Below are 26,615 nucleotides of genomic sequence, written 5' to 3'. Positions count from 1 at the left end.
AACCGGGTTCAAGCCATTCTCCTGCCTCAGCCTCCCGAGTAGCTGGGATTACAGGCCTGCCATGCGCCACCATGCCCGGCTAATTTTGTATTTTTAGTAGAGACGAGGTTTCTCCATGTTGGTCAGGCTGGTCTCGACCTCCCGACCTCAGGTGATCCGCCCACCACGGCCTCCCAAAGTGCTGGGATTACAGACACTAGCCACCATGCGTGGCCTAATGATTAAACTTCTTTCAGCACCAGCCCCACTGATGTCACAACTTCACCCATTAGTCAATAACTTGTCTTTGCTGAATTGGATACTAACTTTTAAATCATTTTAAAAATATTCTCTTAAATTTTATGTGCTATTTGCAATGTAATGGTTATCGACATGACACAGTTTTAAGTTTAATCTTCATCATCAACATTTTCTCTATCACTTTCTTCAGTTTAAGCAGTCAACAAAACCGCCGCTCCAGCCCTGATCTGTAGCATTTGCGGGTTTCCACCGTGTGACTTCCGCAGGACTGCCAAGTTCAAGCCGCCAAGGCCAGGGCACTGCTAGCAGCTGGGCTGAGCCCTGTTCTCCCTGCGTTCCCACTGCCCAGTGGCAACAGCTGTGAACGGCGGCAGGCGCACAGCAGTGAAGAATAAGGAAAAGACCTTTTAAAAAAAGATACTATAATACAGAAGCCAGGCAAGGCGGCCCCGGCCTGTAACCCCAGCACTCTGGGAAGCAGAGGCGGGCGGGCGGATCGCTTGAGCTCAGGAGTTTGAGACCAGCCTGGCCAGCATAAGAAGGCCTCGTCAAAAAGACAAAAGAGTAAAATGAATTTAATAAAATGAGGTTAGCCGGGCGCGGTGGCTCACGCCTGTAATCCCAGCACTTTGGGAGGCCGAGACGGGTGGATCACGAGGTCAGGAGATCGAGACCATCCTGGCTAACATGGTGAAACCCCGTCTCTACTAAAAAATACAAAAAACTAGCCGGGCGAGGTGGCGGGCGCCTATAGTCCCAGCTACTCGGGAGGCTGAGGCAGGAGAATGGCGTGAACCCGGGAGGCGGAGCTTGCTGTGAGCTGAGATCCGGCCACTGCACCCCAGCCTGGGTGACAGAGCGAGACTCCATCTCAAAAAAATAAAAAAATAAATAATAAAATAAAATAAAATAAAATGAGGTTCAACTTTTACTCATGTTTGTACCTAATGACAAGCTCGTAAAACTGAAAAGTTCACTATTGGCTCCTGCTCATAGGCTCCAGGCCGAGTAGGGGCCGGGGCCTCCCTGCACTGCGGGGTCACGGGTGCCCCGGGACCACTCCCCGAGCGCCCTCCGATCCGCATGCTCAGCGCAGCTCAGTTGGCGGCGCGCCACGGGCAGAGCGGGTTCAGCGGGGGACGGAAGCTCAGCGCGGAGACTGGGATCCCGCAGGCTCACTCCGCAGGGCCGCGGCTCCTCTCTGTGCAGGTGCTGGGCCCGCGGGGGCGGGCGACCAGGTCCGCGCCGAGACCCAAGCGGGGAGAAAGCGAAGAGCGGAGGACGGGGCAGGCGCACCGAGATCCTCCGCCCCAACGCACGGCCGCGAGTCTGCGGCACTTGACACCTGCACTGCGAACGCCAGGCCGCATCCCGAGCTCCCAAGCCGCGAATACGCGCGCCCGCTCGTGACGTCATCTTTTGCGGTCTCCCCGAGAGTCGGCAGCGGGCGCCGCCATGATGCGTTACGGAAGCCGATAGTTCTTGCCCGGCGTCACCCCGTCGTTCCGGCTCTCGACGTTGCCACAGAGCTTCCCGGAGACGCGGCCGCCACCCAGAAGCGCTCTCGTTGGAAGCCCCGCTCGTGGGACCCTGCTGCCTGCGCCGCCTCTGCAGCCCGCAGCCCGACGGGCGCCGCCATGTTGGGGTCCTAGCCGGGGGCGCGTAGGTGTCTTCATAAGATGCCGGGGCTGCGACGCGCGCTTTTCCCCAAGATGGCGTCCATGCGGGAGAGCGACACGGGCCTGTGGCTGCACAACAAGCTGGGGGCCACGGACGAGCTGTGGGCGCCGCCCAGTATCGCGTCCCTGCTGACGGCCGCGGTCATCGACAACATCCGTCTCTGCTTCCATGGCCTCTCTTCGGCGGTGAAGCTCAAGTTGCTACTCGGGACGCTGCACCTCCCGCGCCGCACGGTGGACGAGGTGAGGCAGGCGGGGCGCCCCGCGGCCTCCAGATTCCCAACCTTCCCACCTCCGACCCGCACACCCTACTCCTGCCCCTGCTCCGGACCCTCCTCGGTCCCTCCCCCACCTTCCCATCCCCCTTCAGACTGTCAGCCTCCCCGGGGTTCTCAGCCCTCACGCCCCCGCCTTCACGCCCCCTCCTCGCTCCTCCCGATCTCTCCCTCCAGTCCTCACCTCCCCCTGGGTCTTCATCCCCCTCCTCGATCCTCATCTCCCACCTCGGTTCTCATCCCCACCCTGGGTTCTCAGCAATTCCCCCCCGCACCTCCTCGCGCCCTGGGAATCCCCCCCTAGGGTCCTCACCTCCCTACTTTTCGTCCTCACCCCTACCTATGTTTTCACCTCCCCTGGGATCCTCAGCCTCCTCCACGCCGGGCCCCGGGTTCTCACTACGACCCCCAGGTCCTCACTCCCCTCCTTGGGCCCCCGGGTACTCATCCTCCCCCGCCCCCGCCTCCCCCGCCCCCAGTCCTCACCACCCTAATCCCCCACCGTCCCAAAGCGACCGACTTTCGGGGCGGGGGTGCGCCGGCCCCAGCGGGGTCTCCAGTCGGGGACGCAGCCCCAGTGACCTGGGCGAGGGCGGGGGTCCCGAGAGAAACCCACGTGAGGAAGGGGCGGCCTGTGCTCTGTAGCTCCAGTGTCCGCTGACTGCATTTTTTTGTTCTCACCTCGCAAAGACCCCGGCCGCCCGGAGCGCTCTATGTCCATTTTACTCTTTTCTGCACGCCGTTTGGCGTCATTCCAGTGAGTGGGTGTGTGAGGTTTGTTTTCTTTTTCCTCAATGTTATATTGTATCTCTTTCCGTGCTAAATAAACCAAGTAGTTTTGCAGACTATTGAAGCCCCGTGGTTGTTTAAACGTTCCCGGCTACTGGCGTATTATATTATAGGTTGTAATTGTTTTTTATTGAGATATGACATGTATGGAAAAGTGCATTTTTGTTCAGTTTCACGAATAATAGTAGCATCGTGAGCCAGTCCTGTGATCCTCACACAGGTGGAGATACAGAACCATGCCTGTTCCTTGGAAGCCTCCCATTGGTAATCACAGCCTTCTTACTTTCCCCTCCCTCATTTTGGAAAGGTGATCATTTCTGTACCATCTCCCCGGTGTTAGCAATTATTTATGCACCCCTGAATGGCACAGCTTGATTGCCTGATTTGGACTTAGTGTGATGGTATCATAGTGTATTTTGTGTGCGGCGTGCATGTGTCCTTTTGGTGGACACCTTGACAGTTTCATCCAAGTTGCAGCTGAGTTGGTTTGATTTTCACTGCTCTGTGGTATTCCTTTGAGCACGAAGCTCTTTATCCATTCTATCACAGTGACACATTTAGCTTATGGCCAGTTGTGTGCTGTTGTAAATAATTCTGTTACTACATTATTGTGATGTGTTGCATCAGGTATTTGGAATCTTGGGATTTCTCTAGGGTATATTATATCTAGGAGTAGAATTGTGGGGATCATAGGATTATGCCAAATTATTTTTCAGAGTGTTTTGTTTTTGTTTTTTTGTTTTGTTTAAGACCAGGTCTGGCGCGCTGTCACCCAGGCTGGAGTGCAGCTGCACAATCATGGCTCACTGCAGCCTTGACCTCCTGGGCTCAGGTGATCTTCCCACCTCAGCCTCCTGAGTAACTGGGAATACAGGGTTTCACCATGCTCCCGAGGCTGGTCTTGAATTCCTGACCTCAAGCAGTCTGCTTGCCTCAGCCTCCTAAAGGGCTGGGATTACAGGTGTGAACCATGACACTCGGCCTGCTTCTTGGTTTTCTGTTTTGAGAATTGTATATTCAAATCTGCTTTTAAATTCTCTTTTTTCCCATTGTTTTGTAAGAGTATCTTTTTTATTATTTATTATAAATACTAGATGTCAGTCCTTTTTCAGTTACAAATATCTCCCAGTTGTCCTTTGACTTAGCTTCCTGGAATTCTTTCTTTGTTTTTTTGTTTTTTGACCCCAGGCTGGAGTGCAGTGGCCCGATCTCTGCTCACTGCAAGCTCCACCTCCCAGGTTCACACCATTCTCCTGCCTCAGCCTCCCGAGTAGCTGGGACTACAGGCGCCCGCCACCACACCCAGCTAATTTTTTGTATTTTTACTAGAGATGGGGTTTCACCGTGTTAGCCAGGATAGTCTTGATCTCCTGAACTCGTGATCCACCCACCTCAGCTTCTCAAAGTGTTGGGATTACAGGCATCAGCCACCATGACTGGCTTTTGTTTTTCATTTTTTGTTTTTTTTTTGAGACAGCGTCTCACTCTGTCACCCAGGCTGGAGTCTAGTGGTATAATCATAGCTCACTTTAACCTTGAACTCCTGGGCTAAAACAGTCCTCCCTCCTCAACCTCTGTACTAGCTGGTACAACAGATACTCTGCCACCACGCCTGGCTAATTTTTGTGCGTGTGTATGAAGATGGTGGGGGGGTCTTACTATATTGCCCAGGCGGGTCTTGAACTAGCCTCAAGTGATCCTCCTGCCTTGGCCTCCCATAGTGTTGGGATTACAGGTGTGATCCGTGCGTCCAGCCTCTTCCTGGAATCGTGGATGAATAGAAACTCCTAGTTTTTACGTAGATGGTGTATTCATCTGCCCACTATCATTGGTGCCTATTGTGTCCCCAAGGGACATGCCGGGAACACTCCCTGGGTTATCTTGGCGTAGCTGTACGGTTTTGCCTTTTGCACTTGAATCTTCAGTCTGTGTGGAATTGATTGTGTGAAGCAGAGAGTCTAATTTTCCACGTGGATGTCCAGTTAGTCCAGCACCGGACGTTGATTGAAATGACTGTCCTTTACCGTTGATCTGCACTGTCACTTCTGCTGTGGATCTGTTTCTGGGCTGTTCTCTGTTCCTTTGGTCATTTACATATTGATGTGCTAATAACCCACTAAGTCGGTTCCTGTCACTTGATTTCTAAGTCTTGTTAGCTGACGGAGCAAACTCTCCCACTGTATTTTTCTCTGGGATCATCTTTGGCTATTCTTGTCCCTTCACACGTGTACCTGTGTCTTCTATACTTACTTCTTAAACACACAGAGCCTGCCTGCTGGGATTTTAGGGCTGAGCCGAATTTGCAGTTCATTCTGGGGTGTTGTCCTCTTTATATTGCATCTTAGAATTTGTGGGTGTGGCAGATCTATTTAGCTGTTCTTTATGATCTCTGTAGAGGCTTCCATCTCATATATTACCACCTAGTTAGGATTTTCCACGCCGTTGTCCATGGGGTCTGTTAGTCTTAGTTTTGACTTGTTGCTGGTTTAAGAAACGCAGTTGAGGCCGGGTGCGGTGGCTCAAGCCTGTAATCCCAGCACTTTGGGAGGCCAAGACAGGCGGATCACCAGCTCAGGAGATCGAGACCATCCTGGCGAACACGGTGAAACCCCGTCTCTACTAAAAAAATACAAAAAACTAGCCGGGCGAGGTGGCGGGCGCCTGTAGTCCCAGCTACTGGGGAGGCTGAGGCAGGAGAATGGCATAAACCTGGGAGGCAGAGCTTGCAGTGAGCTGAGATCCGGCCACTGCACTCCAGCCTGGGCAACAGAGCGAGACTCCGTCTCAAAACAAACAAACAAAAAAACAAAAAAGAAACGCAGCTGATTTTTGTGTTTTGTGTTTTGGTTTTTGTTTTTGAGACGGAGTCTCACTCTGTCACCCAGGCTGGAGTGCAGTGGTGCAATCTCGGCTCACTGCAACCTCTGCTTCCCGACCTCAGGTGATCCACCCACCTCGGCCCCCCAAAGTGCTGGAATTACAGGTGTGAGCCACTGTGCCTGGCCTGATTTTTGGATAATGAGTTTGTGACTAGCATCTGTGCTACAGTTTTGCTGGTTGCAAAAATTTTTTTCTATAGAATCTTCTTGATTTTTCTGTGCATTTCATATTATTTTTCTTTCTCCAATTACCTTTTGTTTTTTTCTTGTCTCACTGGACTGGCCGGGACCCTCCTTCGATCACACAGGGAGAACTTGGAATGTTTTGCCAGTAAGCATCATGTTCCCTGTTGTCTTTAATAAATACCCTTTATCTAGTTAAGGAAATTATCTTCTTAGAAGACTTGTAAAAAAATCTTTTAATCATGAATTTTTAAAAAATAGCTTTATTAAGATATAATGTATAGCTGGGTGCAGTGGCTCATGCCTGTAATTGCAGCACTTTGGGAGGCCAAGATGGGCGGATTGCTTGAGCCCAGGCATTCGAGATCAGCCTGAGCAATATGGTGAAACCCCGTCTCCATAAAAAATATAAAAATTAGCCACGGGTGGTGGCACATGGCTGTGGTCCCAACTACTTGGGAGGCTGTGGCGAGAGGATCGCTTGAGCCTGGGAGGTTGAGGATGCCGTGAGCCATGATTGCGTCACTGCACTCTGGCCTGGGCTACAGAACAAGACCCTGTCTCCAAAGAAAAAATATATTATTTATATTTATGTACCATATAATTATGCCAGATAGTTCACCATTTAAAATGTACAGTTCAGTGCTTTTTAGTATATTTACAGAGTTGATGATCATTCTAGTCAGTTTTCGAACATTTTCATCATCCCCCAAATAAATCCTATACTCATTAGCATTTCCCCAGTCCTCTTCCTCCGCACTCCTAGGTGACTAGTAATCTACTTTTTGCTTTATAGATTTGTCTATTCAGGATATTTTATATAAATAGAATCATACATTTAATGTAATTTTTTTTTTTTTTTTTGAGACAGAGTCTTGCCCTGTCACCAGGCTGGAGTGCAGTGGCGTGATCTCGGCTCACTGCAAGCTCCGCCTCCTGGGCTCACGCCATTCTCCTGCCTCAGCCTCCCGAGTAGCTGGGACTACAGACACGCGCCACCATGCCCAGCTAATTTTTGTATTTTTAGTAGAGATGGGGTTTCACCGTGTTGGCCAGGATGGTCTCCATCTCTTGACCTCGTGGTCTGCCCGCCTTGGCCTCCCAAAGTCCAAAGTGCTGGGATTATAGGCGTGAGCCACTGCGCCCTTTATTTCTTCTTAAAAAAAAAAAAAGGTTGCATGTGCAGAGCATGCAGGTTTGTTGCATAGGTGTACGTGTGCCGTGGTTTGCTGGACCTGTTGACCCACCCTTTAAGTTCCCTCCCCTCACTCCCATCCCCAGCAGGCCCTGGTGTGTGTTGTTCCCCTCTGTGTGTCCATGTGTTCTCAATGTTCAGCTGACTCCCGCTTATGAGTGAGAACATGCAGTGTTTCGTTTTCTGTTCCTTTGTTAGTTTGCTGAGGATGGTGGCTTCCAGTTTCATCCATGTCCCTGCAAAGGACAGGATCTCATTGCTTTTTATGGCTGCATAGTATTCCACGGTGTATATGTATCACATTTTCTTTATCCAGTCCTTCATTGATGGGCATTTGGGTTGGTTCCATGTCCTTGCTATTGTAAGCAGTGCTGCAATAAACATACATGTGCATGTGTCTTTATAGTAGAATGATTTATAATCCTTTGGGTATATACCCAGTAGTGGGATTGCTGGGTCAAATGGTATTTCTGGTGTTAGATCCTTGAGGAATCGCCACACTGTCTTCCACAATGGTTGAACAAATTTACATTCCCACCAACAGTGTAAAAGCCTTCATATTTCTCCACAGCCTCTCCAGCATCTATTGTTTCCTGACTTTTTAATAATTGCCATTCTGAGTGGCACGAGACGGTATCTGGTTGTGGTTTTGATTTGCATTTATCTGAAGTTCAGTGACGTTGAGCTTTTTTTCATGTTTATTGGCCTCGTAAATGTCTTCTTTCGGGAAATATCTGTTCACTTCTTTTGCCCACTTTTTGATGGGATTGTTTGTTTTTTTCTTATAAATATAAGGTCCTCGTAAATTCTGGATATCAGATGGGTAGATTGCAAAAATGTTCTCCCATTCTGTAGGTTGCCTGTTCACTCTGATGATAGTTTCTTTTGCTGTGAGAAGCTCTTTAGTTTTATTAGATTCCATTTGTCAATTTTGGCTTTTTTTGCTGTCGCTTTTGACGTTTTTGTCATGAAGTGGTTGCCCGTGACTGTGTCCTGAATGGTATTGCCCAGGTTTTCTTCTAGGATTTTTATGGTTTTGGATTTTACATTTAAGTTTTTAATCCATCTTGAGTTAATTTTTGTATGAGCTGTAAGGAAGGGGTCCAGTTTCAGTTTTCTGCATATGACTAGCCAGTTTTCCCAGCACCATTTACTGACTAGAAGATCCTTTCCCCATTCCTTGTTTTTGTCAGGTTTGTCAAAGATCAGATGGTTGTAGATGTGTAGTGTTACTTCTGAGGTCCCTTTTCTGCTCCATTGGTCTATAGGTCTGTTTTGGTAGCAGTACCATGCTGTTTTGGTTACTGTAGCCTTGTAAGTATAGTTTGAAGTCAGGTAGCGTGATGCCTCCAGCTTTGTTCTTTTTGCTTAGGATTGTCTTGGCTACACGGGATGTTCTTTGATTCCATATGAAATTTAAAATAGTTTTTTCTAATTCTGTGAATAACGTCAATGGTAGTTTGTTAGGAATAGCATTGAATCTGTGAGTTACTTTGGGCAGTATGGCCATTTTCATGATATTGATTCTTCCTATCCATGAGCATGGAATGTTTTTCCGTTTGTTTGTGTCCTCTCTTATTTCCTTTTCTTTTTTTTTTTTTTTCTGAGATAGAGTCTTGCTCTGTCGCCCAGGCTGGAGTGCAGTAGCGTGATCTCGGCTCATTGCAAACTCCACCTCCCGGGTTCACGCCATTCTCCTGCCTCAGCCTCCCGAGTAGCTGGGACTACAGGCGCCCGCCACCACGCCTGGCGAAATTTTTGGATTTTTAGTAGAGACGGGGTTTCACCGTGTTAGCCAGGATGGTCTCGATCTCCTGACCTCCTGATCTGCCTGCCTCGGCCTCCCAAAATGCTGGGATTACAGGCGTGAGCCACCGTGCCCAGCCTTCCCCCGCCCCGCCGCCCGCCAAGACAGAGCGAGACTCTGTCAGCCAGGCTGGAATGCAGTGGCACGAGCCGAGGCTCACTGCAACCTCTGCCTCCCAGGCTCAAGCAATTCTCCTGCCTCAGCCTCCCGAGTAGCTAGGATTACAGGCTTGTGCCACCACGCCCAGCTAATTTGTGTATTTTTAGTAGAGACGGGTTTCACCATGTTGGCCAGGCTGGTCTCGAACTCCTGACCTCAGGTAATCCGCCTGCCTCGGCCTCCCAAAGTGCTGGGATTATAGGCGTGAGCCACTGTGCCTGGCCCCTCTCTTATTTTCTTGAACAGTGGTTTGTAGTTCTCTTTGAAGAGGTCCTTCACATCCCTTGTTAGCTGTATTCCTAGGTATTTTATTCTCTAGTGATTTTGAATGGGAGTTCATTCATGATTTGACTCTTTGCTTGCCTATTAAAATCACATTGATTTTGTATCCTGAGACTTTGCTAAAGTTGCTTATCAGTTCAATAAGTTTTTGGACTGAGTCGATGGGGTTTTCTAAATATAAAATCATGTCATCTGCAAACAGAGACAACTTGATTTCCTCTCTTCCTATTTGAATATTCTTTATTTCTTTCTCTTGCCTAATTGCCCTGGCCAGAACTTCCAATACTATGTTGAATAGGAGTGGTGAGAGAGGGCATCCTTGTCTCGTACCGGTTTTCAAAGAGAGTGCTTCCAGCTTTTGCCCATTCAATATGGTATTGGCTGTGGGTTTGTCCTAAATAGCTCTTGTTATTTTGAGATACGTTCCATTAATGCCTAGCTTCTTGAGAGTTTTTAATATGCAGGGATGTTGAATTTTGTATCAAAGGTCTGTTCCGCATCTGTTGAGATAATCATGTGGTTTTTGTCTTTGGTTATTTATATGATAGATTATGCTTGCTGATTTGCTTATGTTGAACCAGCCTTGCATCCCAGGGATGAAGCCGACTTGATCGTGGTGAATAAGCTTTTCGATGTGCTGCAGGATTCGGTTTGCCGGCATTTTATTGAGGATGTTCACATTGATGTTCATCAGGGATACTGGCCTGAAGTTTCCTTTTTTTGTTGTCTCTTCCCAGTTTCGGTATCAGGATGGTGCTGGCTTCATAAAATGAGTTAGGGAGGAGTCCCTCCTTTTCCATTGTTTGGAATAGTTTCAGAAGGAATGGCACCAGCTCCTCTTTGTATTTCTGGTAGAATTCAGTTGTGAGTCCGTCTGGTACCGGGCTTTTTTTGGTTGGTAGGTTATTACTGCCTCAATTTCAGAGCTTGTTACTGGTCTGTTCAGGGATTCGACTTCTTCCTGATTTAGTTTTGGGAGGGTGTATGCACCCAGGAATTTATCCATTTCTTCTAGATTTTCTAGTTTATTTGTATAGAGGTGTTTATAGTATTCTCTGATGGTAGTTTGTCTATCTCTGGAGCCAGCGGTGCTATCACCTTTATTATTGTTATTATTATTATTATTATTGGTGTCTATTTGATTCTTCTCTCTCTTCTTTATTAGTCTGGCTAGTGTTCTATCCATTTTGTTAATTTTTTCAAAAAACCAGCTCCTGGATTTGTTTATTTATTTTTTTGAAGGGTTTTTCATGTCTCTGTGTCCTTTAATTCTTCTCTGATCTTAGTTATTTCTTTTTTTCTGTTAGCTTTGGGGTTAATTTGCTCTTGCCTCTCTAGCTCTTTTAATTGTGATGTTAGGGTGTCGATTTGAGATCTTTCTAGCTTTCTAATGTTGGCATTTAGTGCTGTAAATTTCGCTCTTAACACTGCTTTAGCTGTGTCCCAGAGATTCTGGCCCATTGTCTCTTTGTTCTCATTGGTTTCAAAGAAATTCTTGATTTCTGCCCTAATTTCATTATTTACCCAGGAGTCATTCAGGAGCAGGTTGTTCAATTTCCATGAAATTGTGTGGTTTTGAGTGAGTTTCTTAATCTTGAGTTCTAATTTGCACTGTGATCTGAGAGACTGTTGTGATTTAGTTCTTTTGCATTTGCTGAGGAGTATTTTACTTCCAATTATGTGGTTGATTTTAGAATAAGTGCCATGTGGCACTGAGAAAAATACATGTCCTGTTGATTTGGGGTAGAGAGTTCTGTAGACATCTGCTAGGTCCACTTGATCCAGAACTGAGTTCAAGTCCTGAATATCCTTGTTAGTTTTCTGTCTCGTTGATCTAATACTGACAGTGGGGTGTTAAAGTCTCCTCCTGTTATTGTGTGGGAGTCTAAGTCTCTTTGTAGGTCTCTAAGAACTTGTTTTATGAATCTGGGTGCTCCTGTATTGGGTGCATATGTATTTAGGATAGTTAGCTCTTCTTGTTGAATTGTTCCTTTTACCATTGTGTAATGCCCTTCTTGTCTTCTTTGATCTTTGTTGGTTTAAAGTCTGTTTTGTCAGAGACTAGGATTGCAACCCGTTTGTTGTTGTTGTTGTTGTTTGTTGTTTGTTTTTGCTTTCCATTTGCTTAGTAAAGTTTCCTCCATCCCTTTATTTTGAGCCTGTGTATGTCTTTGCATGTAAGATGAGTCTTCTGCATACAGCACACCGATGGGTCTTGACTCCTTATCCAATTTGTCAGTCTATGTCTTTTAATTGGGGCATTTAGCCCATTTACATTTAAGGTTAATATTGTTATGTGTGAATTCGGTCCTGTAATCATGATGCTATCTGGTTATTTTGCACACTAGATGCAGTTTCTTCATAATGTCATTGGTCTTTATATTTTGGTGTGTTTTTTTAGTGGCTGGTACCGGTTTTTCTTTCCATATTTAGTGCTTCTTTCCAGAGCTCTTCCAGGGCAGGGCTGATGGTAACAAAATCCCTCAGCATTTGCTTGTCTGGAAAATATTTTATTTCTCCTTCACTTATGAAGCTTAGTTTGGCTGGATATTAAATTCTGGGTTGAAAATTCTTTTCTTTAAGAATGTTGAATATTGGCCCCCAATCTCTTCTGGCTTGTAGAGTTTCTGCAGAGGTCTGCTGTTAGTTAGTCTGATGTACTTCCCTTTGTAGGTGACCTGGCCTTTCTCTCTGGCTGCCCTGAACAGTTTTTCCTTCATTTCGACCTTGGAGAATTTGATGATTATGTGTCTTGGGGTTGATCATCTCGTGGAGTATCTTAGTGGAGTTCTCTGTATTTCCCGAATTTGCATGTCGGCCTGTCTTTCTAGGTTGAGGAAGTTCTCCTGGATGATATCCTTAAGTGTGTTTTCTAGCTTGTTTCCATTCTCCCCGTCTCCTTCTGGTACTCCAGTCAGTAGTAGGTTGGGTCTTTTTATGAAGTCCCATATTTTTTTAAGGCTTTGTTCGTTCCTTTTCATTCTTTTCTCTCTATTCTTGTCTGCATGTCTTATTTCAGTAAGGTGGTCTTCAAACTCTGATATCCTTTCTTCCGCTTGGTGGATTTGGCTGTTGATACTTGCGGATGATTCACAAGGTTCTTGTGCTGTGTTTTTCAGCTCCATCAGGTCATTTATGTTCCTCTCTAAACTGGGTATTCTAGTTAGCAATTCCTTAACCTTTTATCAAGGTTCTTAGCTTCTTTGCATTGGGATAGAACATGCTCCTTTAGTTCGTTTTTTTGTTTTGTTTTGTTTGTTTGTTTGTTTGTTTATTTTTACCCATCTTCTGAAGCCTACTTCTGTCAGCTTGTCCATCCAATCCTCCATCTAGTTCTGCGCCCTTGATGGAGAGACATTGTGATCATTTGGAGGAGAAGAGGCACTCTGGCCTTTGGGGTTTTCAGCATTTTTTCGTTGATTCTTTCTCATCTTCATGAGTTTGCCTAGTTTCAGTCTTTGAGGCTGCTGACCCTTGGATGGGGCCTTTTGTTGTGGTTGTTGTTGTTGTTGATGCTATTGTCATTTTCTGCTCGTTTGTTTTTCCTGCAATAGTCAGGTCCCTCTTCTGTAGGGCTGCTGCAGTTTGCTGGGGGTTCACTTCAGGCCATTTTCATCTGATTCACTCCCGTGCCTGGAGGTGTCACTAAAGGAGGCTGGAGAACAGCAAAGATGGGTTCCTGCTCCTTCTTCTGGGACCTCTGACCTCGAGGGGCACCAACCTGATGCCAGTAGGATCGCTCCTGTATAGGATGTTAGTGGCTACACCATCTTACATTCTCCATAGTGATTTTTGAGTGTTCAGTCTCTCACATCCTTGCCAACATTTGTTATCTTTTTGATGTAGCCATCCTAGTGGGTATGAACACAAGGGAACTTTAAATTTTATCAAATGCTTCAATATCTATTGACATGTAATTCACCACATTAACAAAATACCTTTAATTATAAACCAACCTTGCATTCCTGAGGTAAACCTAAATTGGTCATTTTATGTTGTTGGATTATATCATCCTGAGGTTTTGTATAGGGATTTTGTATTGTATCTTTGTTCTTGGGTGAGATTGACCTGTAGTTTTACTTACCCAGACTGTCTTTGTTGGATTTTGGTATTGGGGTTATGCTACCCTTAAAAAAGGATTTGTAACGTATCTGGTCTTTTCTTTTTCCTTGGAAAGTTTGTTTACTAATGGAGTGATTTCTTCCTAAATATTTGGTAGAACTTGGTAATGAAGCCTTCTGGACCTGAAATTTACTTTGTGGGAGGATTTTTCGGTATTGATTTTTGTTTTTATGAGTTTTGTCTGTTTGCTTGTTTTAATGCATAGTGTCACTGTCACCCAGGCTGGAGTGGGAGTGATGTGATCATAACTCACTGTAACCTTAAACTCCTAAGCTCAGGTGATCCTCCTTCCTCAACCTGGTGAGCAGCTAAGACTACAGGCATGCACCACCATACCTGCCTACTTTTCTTTTTTTTTATTTTTTGTAGAGAGAGTGTCTCAAATACCCTTCTGTCATCAAGGCTGGAGTGCCATGGTGTGATCTTGGCTCACTGCAACCTCCACCTTCCAGGCTCAACAATTCTCGTGTTTCAGCCTCCTGAGTAACTGGGATCACAAACGTGCACCACCATGCCCGGCTAATTTTCGTATTTTTACTAGAGACGGGCTTTTGCCACATTGGCCAATCTGGTCTCAAGCTCTCGACCTCAAGTGATCCACCTGCCTCGGCTGCCCAAATTTCTGGGATTACAGGCACGGGCCAACATGACCAGCCCAACATCTTCTTTGTAAATGTCAAAAGCATGTGTAGTGATTATTTCTTATTTTTTCCCCCTTGATCCATCTCATCAGATGTTTGTTGATTTTATAAGAATTTTCAAAGTACCAGCTTCTGGTTTTGTTGATCTTTGCTTTCTGTTTCACTGATTTTTGCACTAATTTTCTTCTAATTACAGTGTTAGCTACATCCCACAAGTTTTGATAGTCACAGAACTGTATCAAGTCAAAAATATTTTTATTTTTATATTTTTATTTTTTATTTTTTTATTTTTTTGAGACAGAGTCTCGCTCTGTCGCCCAGGCTGGAGTGCAGTGGCCGGATCTCAGCTCACTGCAAGCTCCGCCTCCCGGGTTCACGCCATTCTCCTGCCTCAGCCTCCCGAGTAGCTGGGACTACAGGCGCCCGCCACATTGCCCGGCTAGTTTTTTGTATTTTTTTTTAGTAGAGACGGGGTTTCACCTTGTTAGCCAGGATGGTCTCGATCTCCTGACCTCGTGATCCGCCTGTCTCGGCCTCCCAAAGTGCTGGGATTACAGGCTTGAGCCACCGCGCCCGGCCAAAAAAAAATATTTTTAAATTTCAATAAGTTCTTCACTGATCCCTGTGTAATTTAGAAATGTTTCTTAATTTTCCTACATTGGAGGGGAAGAGATTTTAGTTTTGTTTTTATTATTAATTTCTAGCTGTATTGAGCTCTTTTCAGAGAATATGGTTTATATTATTTTAGTTGTTTGAAATTTAAGATTTGCTTAATGGCAAAATATATGGTCAGTTTTTGTAAATGTTGCAAGTAAGCTTGCGAATCACATATATTCTCTAGTTTTGAGATCCATTGCTCAGTGGATGTTCATTAGGCCAAATTTCTATAATCATGTTGTACAAATCTATTCTGTTCTTACTGTTGTTTTAAAGGTGTGGTGTCTTACTATGTTGCCCAGGCTGGACTCAAACTCCTCAGCCTCCCAAGTATCACAGGCATGTGCAGCTTGATTTAAATAAAAAAAAAAAAATCAGTGAGAAGAGGATTTGTTGATCTCCCCATTATGATTATGGATTTTTCTATTTTTCCTTCTCAGCTTATGCTGTATATATCTTGGGGCTGTGTTACTAGGTGCATCCAAGTTTATAGTTGTTATAGTTACCATGTGAACTCAACCTTGGATCTAGAGATCTGTGTATTTAGTAATGTTTTGTTCTTAAAATCTGCTTCTATCTAATATTAATGTAAGTATACCAACTTTATTTTATATGTATTTTTCTTGGACTTTGTCCTTATGTATTTCAAGAAATTGTGATAAAGACTTCATTTAACTAGACTGTGAAAGGACTAGGCCATTCTGGGTAATTTACTTCTCTGAAAAATATTTTTATTTATTTTCTTGGTATTTAAAAAAAGGTTTATAAGACATTCTAATTTAGCTATCTTAGTTTTCTTTTTTCATTTATTTAGGAGTCTGGTACCTTAGGGATATCATTCTGAAAATTAAACTTTTCTACATAAGACCATAGATACAGGGTGACTAGAATAGATGACTGGGCTGGGTGTGTTCCACAGTGTATCGGCCAGGATTCTCCAGAGAAACAGAACCAGGAGGGTATACACACACACACATGCACACACACCAGGAGAGCCAGTGATGTAAGCCCTTAGACTCGAGACCCAGGAAGAGCTGATGTTCCAGCCTGAGTCTGAAGGCTGGAGAAGACCAATCTTCCATCTCAGACGGGCAGGAGTTCCCTTCCTCGGCATTTTTGTTCTGCTTTGGTTTCCAGTTGATTGGATGAGACCCACTCAACAGGAGGGAGGGCCCTCTGCCTCAGTACAATTCAGATGTTAGTCTCATGTAGAAACATCCTCACAGACACATCTAGAATCACGAGGGACTAACTGTCCAGGTACCCCATGGCCCAGTCAAGTTGACACATAAGGTTAACCTTATACATGGCATCTGCTACAACTTGTGTTTCTGAATGAAATTCTGCAACCAGTTCACTGGTTTTGTAATGTGTGTGTGTGTGTTGTTTTTTTTTTAGACAGAGTCTTACTCTGTCACCCAGGCTGGAGTGCATTGGCGCCATCTTGGCTCACCACAATCTCCACCTCCCAGGTTCAAGCGATTCTCCTGCCTCACCCTCCCCAGTAGCTGGGATTCCAGGAGTGCACCACCATGCCCGGCTAATTTTTGTATTTTCAGTAGAGACAGGGTTTCGCCATGTTGGACAGGCTGATCTTGAACTCCTGGCCTCAAGTGAACCACCCGCCTCAGCCTCCCAGAGTGCTGGGATTACAGGCATGAGCCACTGTGCCCAGCCAATTTTAAATTTTTTTAAGAAATGAAATCTTGCTGTGTCGCTCAGGCTGGAGTGGAGTAGTGCCATCTTTGTTCACTGCAGCCTCGAACCTCTGGGCTCAAATGATCCTCCTACCTCAGCCTCCCGAGTAGCTGGAAGCACAGGTGTGAGCCACTATACCCGACCCTGTCCCTCTTAAAAGCTTAGTAAATAGCAGTCCTTTATACCAGGGACGAGGAAGAGAGATTTTAATGATGTGATAGTTTATTCAGTAAAGGGTACAGAAGTGAGTTAGGGCGCCTGCTCTCTAAGAATTACAGACCTCACAACATAGGCCCGGGCTGGGCATGGTGGTGGCGCCTGGATTCCCAGCACCGTGGGAAAACGAGGCAGGAGAATCTCTGAGACTGGGGAGGCGGAGGTTGCAGTGAGCTGAGATCCTGTCATTGCACTCCAGCCTGAGTGACAACAGCGAGACTCTGTCTCAAAAAAAAAAGGCCCCAGGAGCTCGTTCCCCCTTCCACCAGCAAAAGGCACCTTCCATGAAGCCGGAAGGGGCCCCCACCAGGCAGGGAATCTGCCAGCGCCTTGACTGATCTTGGACTCTCCACCTCCAGAACCATGAGAAGTAAATTTCTGTTGTGTGTAAGCCAAGCATTATCTTTCTTTTTTTTCTTTTTTCTTTTTTTTTTTCTTTTTTGAGATGGAGTTTCGCTCTTGTTGCCCAGGCTGGAGTGCAATGGCATGGTCTTGGCTCACCACAACCTCTGCCTCCTGGGTTCAAGCGATTCCCCTGCGTCAGCCTCCTGAGTAGTTGGGATTACGGGAATGCACCACCACGCCTGGCTAATTTTGTATTTTTAGTAGAGACAGGGTTTCACCATGTTGGGTGGTCTGGTCTCCAACTCCTGACCTCGTGATCCGTTCATCTCTGCCTCCCAAAGTGCTGGGATTACAGGCGTGAGCCACCGCACCCGGGAAAGCCGAGCATTTTCTAACAGATGTCCAAGTAGAGTAAGACAGTCTTCAACATACGCATTTTGGAGAGAGAAAACATTTACTCCATAACAGTGGTCCTTTTTGTTTTAAATTAACATCCCCGACTTTTTTTTTTCTTTACCGCCCACTTGCCTCTTGGCAGGCATAGGGTTTCCCTGGGGCTGCTGTGAGGAGGCAGCACTGGCTGGCAACAGTGGGGCTGTGCGGCTGCCAGAGTCACTGTGTGCGCAGCGCCTCCTGCAGCCACGTGGCATCTTCTCCAGCAGCGTGCGCTGTTCCCTGAACTCGGGTGGGCGTCGGGAGTGAGGGCTGGGGGCACAGGGTCAGAGGCCGAGGCAACACCCTCCCTAATGCCCAGGGAACAGAAGGGCTGGGCCACGCGGAGGTTCCTGACTCCTGAGGGCAGCTGGGTGTCCTGCAGGGCAGATGCAGGGGGGCTTGGCAGCAGGCAGGCTCCCCTGGCACGACCTCTGACCTCTGCCCCTCGAGCCAACTTCCCTCCAGGCAGGAAGCCCATGAGGACAGTGAGGTCTGAGGGGAAGCTTTGGAAGGTCCTCCCACTCAGAGGCCACCAGGAGGTGGTGCTCGCGGGGACGTGATGGCCGCAGCCCTCTTAGTACAGGTCTCTGGCGCCTGACGCAGGGAGTGGGTGTCAGGAATGCCTTGTGCTGGGGTTTCAGCCCTGGCGTCCAGACAGGGCAGGGCGCTGTTGTTCAACCCCAGCTCCTGCCAGCCCAGCCGTCTCACGCTGTGAGCAGCCCAGTGGACCCGTGGCAGAGGCACAGGCACGCCACGGCCTGGTTCTCTGCGTTTCCTTGTGGGAGGGGGTTTATGTGGCTGAAGCAGGCCCTGGTGTGGATGGATCTGGCCTCCCAGGCATTGAGGGAGCGCGGGGTGCACCTGCTTCCTCCACCCACATCGCCCATGGCCTCCCAAAGGCCCTGGCCTCACTCCAGGTCCTGGGGCCACCTCCAGCCTCCATGCACGCCACCTCCCAGCGCCGTCCAGACCTGGAGGTGGCCATCCCTGCCCAGATGGTGACTAGGCTGACCAGCTCAGCTGGCACGGGTGCTGCCCAGGCCCCACCCCCTGCTGCCTGGGCACACAGCCCCTGTGGCAGGTGACTCCACCCTGCTCCTGTGCTCTGCTGTGCCGGGCACCTGCCTGCTGTACGCCCGTCATCCCCAGGATGCCCCACTGGCAGGCTTTCTGTGGGGGCGGTGGTGGCCCCGGCATCTCAGCCTTCAGGTTTTCTTGCATCTGCACACCGGTGGGGGAGAGCAAGCCCAGCAGACTGGGTGCTGCTGGGAGGTGGGAGGCTGCCAGGGGGGCACCAGATGCCGGGCCTTGCAACCTGGCAGTGGCTGTGGCAGCTCAGGGAAGCAAGGTGGCCCTGGGGTGAGGCCGGGGGCTCAGAGGAAGGAGAGCCCTCAGGAGGAAGTGTTGGGGGAGACTGCCAGAGAGCCCTGCCACTGCCCAGTGCCCATTCAGAAGCTCAGCAGGGAGTGGGCTCGGAAGTGGGCAAGGGCACGGTGGCACTGGCCACATCCTGTCTTACAGATGAAGGGCGCCCTGGTGGAGATCATCCAGCTCGCCAGCCTCGACTCGGACCCCTGGGTGCTCATGGTCGCCGACATCCTGAAGTCCTTTCCGGACACGGGCTCACTTAACCTGGAGCTCGAGGAGCAGAATCCCAATGTTCAGGATATTTTGGGAGAACTTAGAGAAAAGGGTATGTTGTGTGGCTTTAATTCATGTTGGGAGGAGGGAAATGGATCTTTCTTGAAAAGTTTTTTTCTGAAATGAATTTGATTTTTAGACTGTTAACATTTTTCCATGTGTCCTGGTTCCTAAAATATTAACTATGTACACACCTTCCTCCCGTGTAAGCTGCTGCCTGGCTTTTTGCCATCTTTGAAAACAAACTCAAAACAACCCACAGGCCCCATCCTGGCTGCTGCGGTGTCAGCGGGGGGCGGTGTCAGCGGGGGGTGGTGTCAGCGCCACTCGCGGTCTCTTCCTGGTTGGCTCCATGAGGGCAGGGGCTTTGCCCATTCAGGTTGTATCTGCAGATCCTAGATTCTAGGGCCCAGAACATTCCCTGGCCCAGAGTACATGCTCAGAAATGCATGTTGAAAATATCAGCAATTCAGTTGTTTAAATGTGAACTGAAAATTGCTTAGAAAATATAGTCCCTTCGATAGCTCAGCTGGTAGAGCGGAGGACTGTAGCTACTTCCTCAGCAGGAGACATCCTTAGGTCGCTGGTTTGATTCCGGTTCGAAGGAGACAAGTGCGGTTTTGGCCGGGCTCGGTGGCTCGAGCCTGTAATCCCAGCACTTTGGGAGGCCGAGACGGGCGGATCACGAGGTCAGGAGATCGAGACCATCCTGGCTAACACAGTGAAACCCCGTCTCTACTAAAAAATACAAAAAAAAACTAGCCGGGCGAAGTGGCGGGCGCCTGTAGTCCCAGTTACTCGGGAGGCTGAGGCAGGAGAATGGCATGAACCCGGGAGGCGGAGCTTGCAGTGAGCCGAGATCTCGCCACTGCACTCCAGCCTGGGCCACAGAGTGAGACTCCGTCTCAAAAAAAAAAAAAAAAAATATTCGCAAGGCTAGGCTCCGTGGCTCTCTCCTGTAACCCTAGCACTTTGGGAGGCTGAGGTGGGCAGATTACTTGAGCCCAGGAGTTCAAGACCAGCCTGGGAAACATAGCAAGAACCCATTTCTACAAAAAATAAAAATCAGCTGGGCGTGGTGGCACGTGCCTGTCCTGCCAGGTACTTGGGAGGCTGAGAAGGGAGGCTCACTTGAGCCTGGGAGGCCAAGGCTGCAGTGAGCCATGATCGTGCCACTGCACTCCAGCCTGGGTAACACGGTGAGAACGTATCTTTTTTTTTTTTTTTTTTGAGACGGAGTCTCACTCTGTCACCCAGGCTGGAGTACAGTGGTGCGATCTCAGCTCACTGCAAGCTCCACCTCCCAGGTTCATGCCATTCTCCTGCCTCAGCCTCCTGAGTAGCTGGGACCACAGGCGCCCACCACCGCGCCCGGCTGATTTTTTTGTATTTTTAGTAGAGACGGGGTTTCACCGTGTTAGCCAGGATGGCGTCAATCTCCTGACCTCGTGATCCACCCGCCTCAGCCTTCAACAGTGCTGGGATTACAGACGTGAGCCACCGCGCCCGGTCAAGAACGTATCTGTTAAAAAAAGAAAAAACAATTTGTAGGTGGTTTTGAAGAACGTGTGTTGATGGGATGCTTGTGCTTCTCTGAGGTTCTCTCCTGCTTTGGACAATTGCCACTGGTTCCTCAGAGCCCAGACGTTGTGCCCAGCTCCTTCAAGGGAAGCACCCAGAGAGACAGGGTTGTGGGATGGAGACATCGAGGCTGCACACTCCTGCAGGGGCCCTCCTGGCCACCCCCCTGCAGGTGGCACCTCTGCCCACCTGTGAGAGCACACACACCACACAGGTGCCTCTGGAGCAGTGGCCTGGACAGGTCCACCCCACCCCACCCCCCGCTGGTGTCTCTCAGGAGTGTCCCGCAGGCAGGAAGGCCGAGGGCGGTGAACTCTCATCTGCCTGCCTGTGCTTTTTCTCCAGGCGGGACACGTAGCCAGTTCAGGTGGGAGGTTGCCTGTCCCTGTGGGGCAGTTCCCAGGCTCTGAACCCTGGGTGACCATGCGGACTGAGGAAATGGATGTGGGCAGTTTGGATGAGGGCTGGGATTCCAGGAGAGACCACCGGCCTGGTTACCCTTGGGGATGGGAAGAGAGAAGCCCCAGATGGGAGGTCCTTCTTACGTGGGGATGGGACCCGTTAACATTTTATGTTCTATAAGTGCCTGGAGCCCTCCGGGAATCACTGTACTATGTCCACTTGTGGTTCTCAATATCCGCGGTGCCAGACTTTTTCCAGTTTGCAGCCCTCTCGAGGCACGTCCACCTCTCAGGCGTTCCTGTTCTGAAAACGCTCCTGGGTGTTCTGCTGGAGCCGTGGGGAGTCAGTCTCTCGGGGACTGGAAAACAGCTGCAGCTCCCATGACCTAACCCTCGCCGAGGAGGGTGTGGGGCCGGGCAGCCACCAGCTCCTCTCAGCGGGGAGCTCTGTGGCCTGGGCGCCCTAACCGTCGTGTGGTTCTTACCACGCAGTGGGCGAGTGTGAAGCGTCTGCCATGCTGCCACTGGAGTGCCAGTACTTGAACAAAAACGCCCTGACAACCCTCGCGGGACCCCTCACGCCGCCGGTGAAGCATTTTCAGTTGAAGCGGAAACCCAAGAGCGCCACGCTGCGGGCGGAGCTGCTGCAGAAGTGTGAGTGGCCACGGCCGCCATCGGGCCTTGTCTGTGTAGTTTCCACTCATAGGTTTCTTTAGGTTCTAAGGAACCAAGACTGCCCCTTCAAGATAGCATTCTGGGCCGGGCATGGTGGCTCACCCCTGTTGGGAGGCTGGGGCAGGTGGGTCGTTTGAGCCCAGGAATTTGAGACCAGCCAAGAAACCCTATCTCTACCAAAAATAGCAAAAAAAATAGCGAGGCCTGGTGGTGGCGTGCCTGTGCTCCCAGCTACTTGGGAGGCTGAGGTAGGAGGATCACCTGAGCCTGCGAGGCTGAGGCTACAGTGAGCTATGATCACACCACTACACTCCATCCTGGGTGAGAGTGAGACCCTGTCTCAAAAAAAAAAAAGATAAAGTTCTGCCTGAAGTTTTTTTTTTTTTTTGAGACAGTCTTGCTCTATCGCCCAGGCTGGAGTGCAGTGGCACGAGTTCGGCTCACTGCAAGCTCCGCCTCCCGGGTTCAGGCCATTCTCCTGCTTCAGCCTCCCGAGGAGCTGGGACTACAGGCGCCCGCCACCACGCCGGGCTAATTTTTTGTATTTTTAGTGGAGACGGGGTTTCACCGTGTTAACCAGGATGGTCTCGATCTCCTGACCTCGTGATCCGCCCGCGTCGGCCTCCCAAAGTGCTGGGATTACAGGCGTGAGCCACCACGCCCGGCCAAAGTTTTTTGTTAGAGGTTTATTTATCACTATATTAAACTTTGTGTTCTGAAAACATGCTTTAAAAACTTCAGAATTTAAGCCAGGCGTGGTGGCTTACGTAATCCCAGCACTTTGGAAGGCCAAGGCCAGCAGATCACCTGAGGTCAGGAATTCAAGACCAGCTTGGCCAACATGGTGAAACCCCATCTCTATGAAAAATACAAAAATTAGCCAGGCGTGGTGGTGCAGGCCTGTAATCCCAGTTGCTAGGGAGGCTGAGGCAGGAGAATCTCTTGAACCTGGGAGGCGGAGGTTGCAGCGAGCTGAGATTGCACTCCAGCCTGGGCAACAAGGACAAAACAGCAACTCAAAAAAAAAAAAAAAGAAAGAAATCAAAAACTTCAGAATTTTAGGTTAAGGCATCTCTAATCTCTGTTACCAAATGAACTCTGTGCCAGCTGAGTCCCGCTGTTGGGCACGATGGGTGCCGTTGTGAATGGCTGGAGGGGCACCGTCCTTACTGTCACGTTGCTACCTTCTTGAGTGGCCAGTGATCTCAATTTGACTTGAAAGATATTTAATCATTTCATTTAACGTTTTCCCAAAGCACGACAAAGATTACAATAAAATCGTTTTATTTTGAATGGTTACAGAATGAATATTTATAATGTACATCAATACCCCGTTTCTAGAGAATCCAAATAAAAGGCTGACAGCAGCTGTGCGTGGGTCTTGGCTGGAACAGGCAGCAGCCGGGGCCCAGCGCTGTCCAGGAGGCTCTGTGCAGCCCCAGGGACACCGGGTAGCCCATGAAGGACTCTGCTGGCCCCTTGGGCCCCACCCCACAGTGGAACGCATCCCTTTTGGAGGCCAGCAGTGGCCTCAGGCTCTGCTTTGGGCACTCAGTGTCCCCTGACCCTTCAGCCTCACTGAACCAAGTCAGGAAAATCTCTTCGTTTATTTCTTCCTCATATTTTTGTGTCTAGACCATGCCTGCTGACCCTCAGCGAGGACGGTGCTCCCACTGAGCCAGGGGGAGGCCCGGGTCGTCGGAGTGGGCCAGTGAGGCCCCTCAACTCCTTCTCTGCTGCTTCCCCCTGCTGTGGGGTCCTGGGAGGTGCAGCCACAGCCACCCAGCTCCCGAAACTTGCTCACCTGAGTGAGTTTCTGACTTGTTGTAATGTGCGAGCTGGTGTCAGGCCCTGCTCGAAACGCTGCTCATTAGAGAGAATGCAGTGTTCACGGCTCGGGCCGTCAGATGAATCCGCTTGACAGAGATGCGTTTACAAGGGCCAAGAGCTCTCGCTCTGAGGATCCCTGACACATGTGACCTCTTCCTTCCAGCCACGGAGACCGCCCAGCAGCTGAAGCGGAGCGCCGGGGTGCCCTTCCACGCCAAGGGCCGGGGGCTGCTGCGGAAGATGGACACCACCAGTAAGGCCCCCACCCCGGTGCCGCGAGCCTTGCTTTTAGGGCAGAGCTAAGAGCTTGACCTGGAGACTCGGCTCCCTGTTGGGGAGGTGGTGCATGTGAATGACCCCCAGGCAGCCGTGTTGGGAGCGCGCGGGAAAGCGAAGGCGCCGGGGCAGTTGTACCAGCTTCTCCCCTTGGGGAGCGCCCTGGGAGGGTGCGTGGGTGCTGAGACAGGAAGGCTGGGATCGGAGGACAGCATTGGCCCCTGCTTCTCTGCTGTCGGCAGCAGCTTTTGGCCTTCCCAGCTCGGGTTCTCAGCCCCAAGTGCTGCTCTTGGGTTCCGAGTGTCCCTGGGAGGCTCCGCAGGGAGAGCGTGACCGTGTTCCGCCGCCCCTGCACCCCTCCATCTGCCCTTCCTCATTTGTGCTCTCAGGGCCGGGTGTGAGCTTAAGCAGAATGGACCCTGATCACAGGAATACGGCGTGCCCCTGGGAACCATAGCAGGGCATACTCACCCCAGAGGGTGCTGGATAGTGACCTGGGGGCCAGAGGGCAGGATGGGTGCCGTCCTGTGCTGAGACAGCTGGGTGAACTTGCAGATGGGTGGTGCTGAAAGGGCAGCCTTGCAGGCACCCTCCATGCAGCCCCCGGACCAGCCTGGCTTAGTTTATTTGGGCTCCCATAATTCCACAGTGTTCACATGGGACCTAGTAGAAGGCATCTTGGGTCTGCTGACTGTTGTCCCTGCGTGGGGGGGCCATCCCCAGGTCACATTCCTGCCCACCGCGGCCAAGGTTCCACCTTGCTCTCCTCTGCCCCGCCTGGAGCAGACCCTTGTCTTTCCACCCCAACCGGGCATCCCAGGGCTGGGGCTGCACCTGCTGTCCCAGGGAGGGTGGGCCAGCTGTTGAGCAGTGTGTCCAGCCTGTCCCAGTGTGCTAACGGCATGGTCTGCCGGGCACCCTCTCTCCGGTCCTGGCACCATGAGAGCCATGCATGCCCTGGAGGGTGTGTGTGGGCACTGGTGGGTAATGGCGTAGGCCTCAGGAGCGTCCTCGGGACAGGAGGACAAGGCTTGGGAGGGCAGTCCTTGAGCCCAGGCGCCTGGCTTCGCGCCCCTGCCTGTGGAGGCACAGGAAGGAGCCAGAGCTCAGCCCCCCATGCTGGTGAGAGACTCCACCGGGTGAGATCCTGTGGCTGGGCTGGGGTGCCGCTGTCTTTGGTGTCTTGGCAAAGTGTGAGGTTGTGGCTCCAGGCACTCCCCTGCTCCCTGAGGTCTGGGATTCTGGGGGTCCTGCCCGCTGCCCGCCAGGGATTTGGCCCTTCCCCACTGCAGCGCTAGCCTAGAAGGGGTGGGATGTTCTGGGCTCAGAGGGGGTGGAGGATGTTTGCCGGTCCCTGCTGCTGGCCCTGACAGTTGCTGTCGTCCTCCAGCCCCACTCAAAGGCATCCCGAAGCAGGCGCCCTTCAGAAGCCCCACGGCGCCCAGCGTCTTCAGCCCCACGGGGAACCGGACCCCCATCCCGCCTTCCAGGACGCTGCTGAGGAAAGAACGGGGTGTGAAGGTGGGCCCGTCCCCCAGCTCGTGTGGCGCCCTGAGGCCTGCCGTGCCCTGGTGCTGTCACTAAGGCAGGGCTGTGCTTGTCTTGGCAGCTGCTGGACATCTCTGAGCTGGATATGGTCGGTGCTGGCCGAGAGGCGAAGAGGAGAAGGAAGACTCTCGGTGGGGATTGGGGCCTGTGTGGAGGCGGCAGTGGGGGTCCCTGCGGGCCCTGCCTAGGTGGGGTGGGGCGTGTCCACGCTCAGCGGGCAGGGCTGTGCCCCTGTGAGGCTCCTCTTCTGTGGGTGGGCGCCTGCTTTTCTCCTCGCTCCTTGGCGGCCTCTCCTGGGAAGCTGTTTGCTTCCCTGTTGCTGCCCCGAGCTGAGCCTGCAGACGCACCTGGGCACTGGTGAGGACGCCTGTTTTGTCCACAGATGCGGAGGTGGTGGAGAAGCCAGCCAAGGAGGAAACTGTGGTGGAGAACGCCACCCCGGACTATGCGGCCGGTCTGGTGTCCACACAGGTAGGGCTCAGGGCAGCACCCCACGTCTGGCACCGCTGCAGGTGCCCTTCTTGTTCCGATTGTGGCCACTCTAGTGTGTTCTATTGGATAATATGTGTATGTACATATGTGTGCGGTTTGTATTTATGCATATATGTGTATATGAGAGGCAGTGTGGGCCGCATCCTGACATGGGCATCCAACTCAGGCTCCGAGCGGGAACCTGCCCCACACTTGCTGGATGGGCTGCTGGGGGAGTCCTCCTCACCCCTGTGCCTCAGTGTCCCCTGTCAGGCAGGACTGGTGGAACCTGCCTTGCAGGTGGCCGTGAATGGGCACAGGACAGGCCTGTGGGGGTGCTGGGTGGTCAGAGGCCTCGGTGTCCTGGAGACCAGGCCCTGCCTGCGGGTAGGAGGCAGCCATGGGGCGCGGCAGGTGCAGAGGCTACAGTGGGTCGTCTGAGGCCAGGGCCTGGAGGAGGCCACACTGCAGGGTCACTTGGGGATAAGAAGCTCCTTCCTTCCCGTCGCTGCGCGTCTGGGGTTTCTTTACACGAGCCTCTTCCTTTTATATCAATGCTTCGTGGTAAGAAAAAGCATCACTTCTGTCCT

General features: G+C 50.2%; 1 protein-coding gene and 1 non-coding gene across 3 annotated transcripts in view; both read left to right on the top strand.

The window, feature by feature from the left end:
* The first annotated feature begins 493 nt into the window (after positions 1-493).
* NELFA (negative elongation factor complex member A) overlaps positions 494-26,615 on the top strand; it is a 28,526-nt gene continuing 2,404 nt past the window's right edge. Inside the window, exons 1-8 of one of the 2 annotated variants that reach the window (XM_025384586.1) lie at positions 494-828; positions 1,160-2,162; positions 19,124-19,295; positions 21,718-21,879; positions 23,894-23,983; positions 25,397-25,527; positions 25,616-25,685; positions 25,937-26,025. In XM_025384586.1, coding sequence (XP_025240371.1) covers positions 1,920-2,162; positions 19,124-19,295; positions 21,718-21,879; positions 23,894-23,983; positions 25,397-25,527; positions 25,616-25,685; positions 25,937-26,025 — 957 coding nt within the window. In that variant the 5' untranslated portion in view covers positions 494-828; positions 1,160-1,919. Of the gene's footprint in view, positions 829-1,159; positions 2,163-2,884; positions 2,960-19,123; positions 19,296-21,717; positions 21,880-23,893; positions 23,984-25,396; positions 25,528-25,615; positions 25,686-25,936; positions 26,026-26,615 lie in introns of those variants that run through there. The other variant, XM_025384585.1, reaches the window with a different exon arrangement.
* On the top strand, positions 19,758-19,850 carry TRNAY-GUA. Its single transcript has 2 exons — positions 19,758-19,794; positions 19,815-19,850. It is a non-coding gene; the product is annotated as a tRNA-Tyr (tRNA).

Source organism: Theropithecus gelada, chromosome 5 (assembly GCF_003255815.1).
Source record: "Theropithecus gelada isolate Dixy chromosome 5, Tgel_1.0, whole genome shotgun sequence".
Taxonomy (NCBI): domain Eukaryota; kingdom Metazoa; phylum Chordata; class Mammalia; order Primates; family Cercopithecidae; genus Theropithecus; species Theropithecus gelada.
The sequence above is the reverse complement of the archived record's forward strand: the minus strand, read 5'-3'. Positions and strand labels throughout refer to the sequence as shown.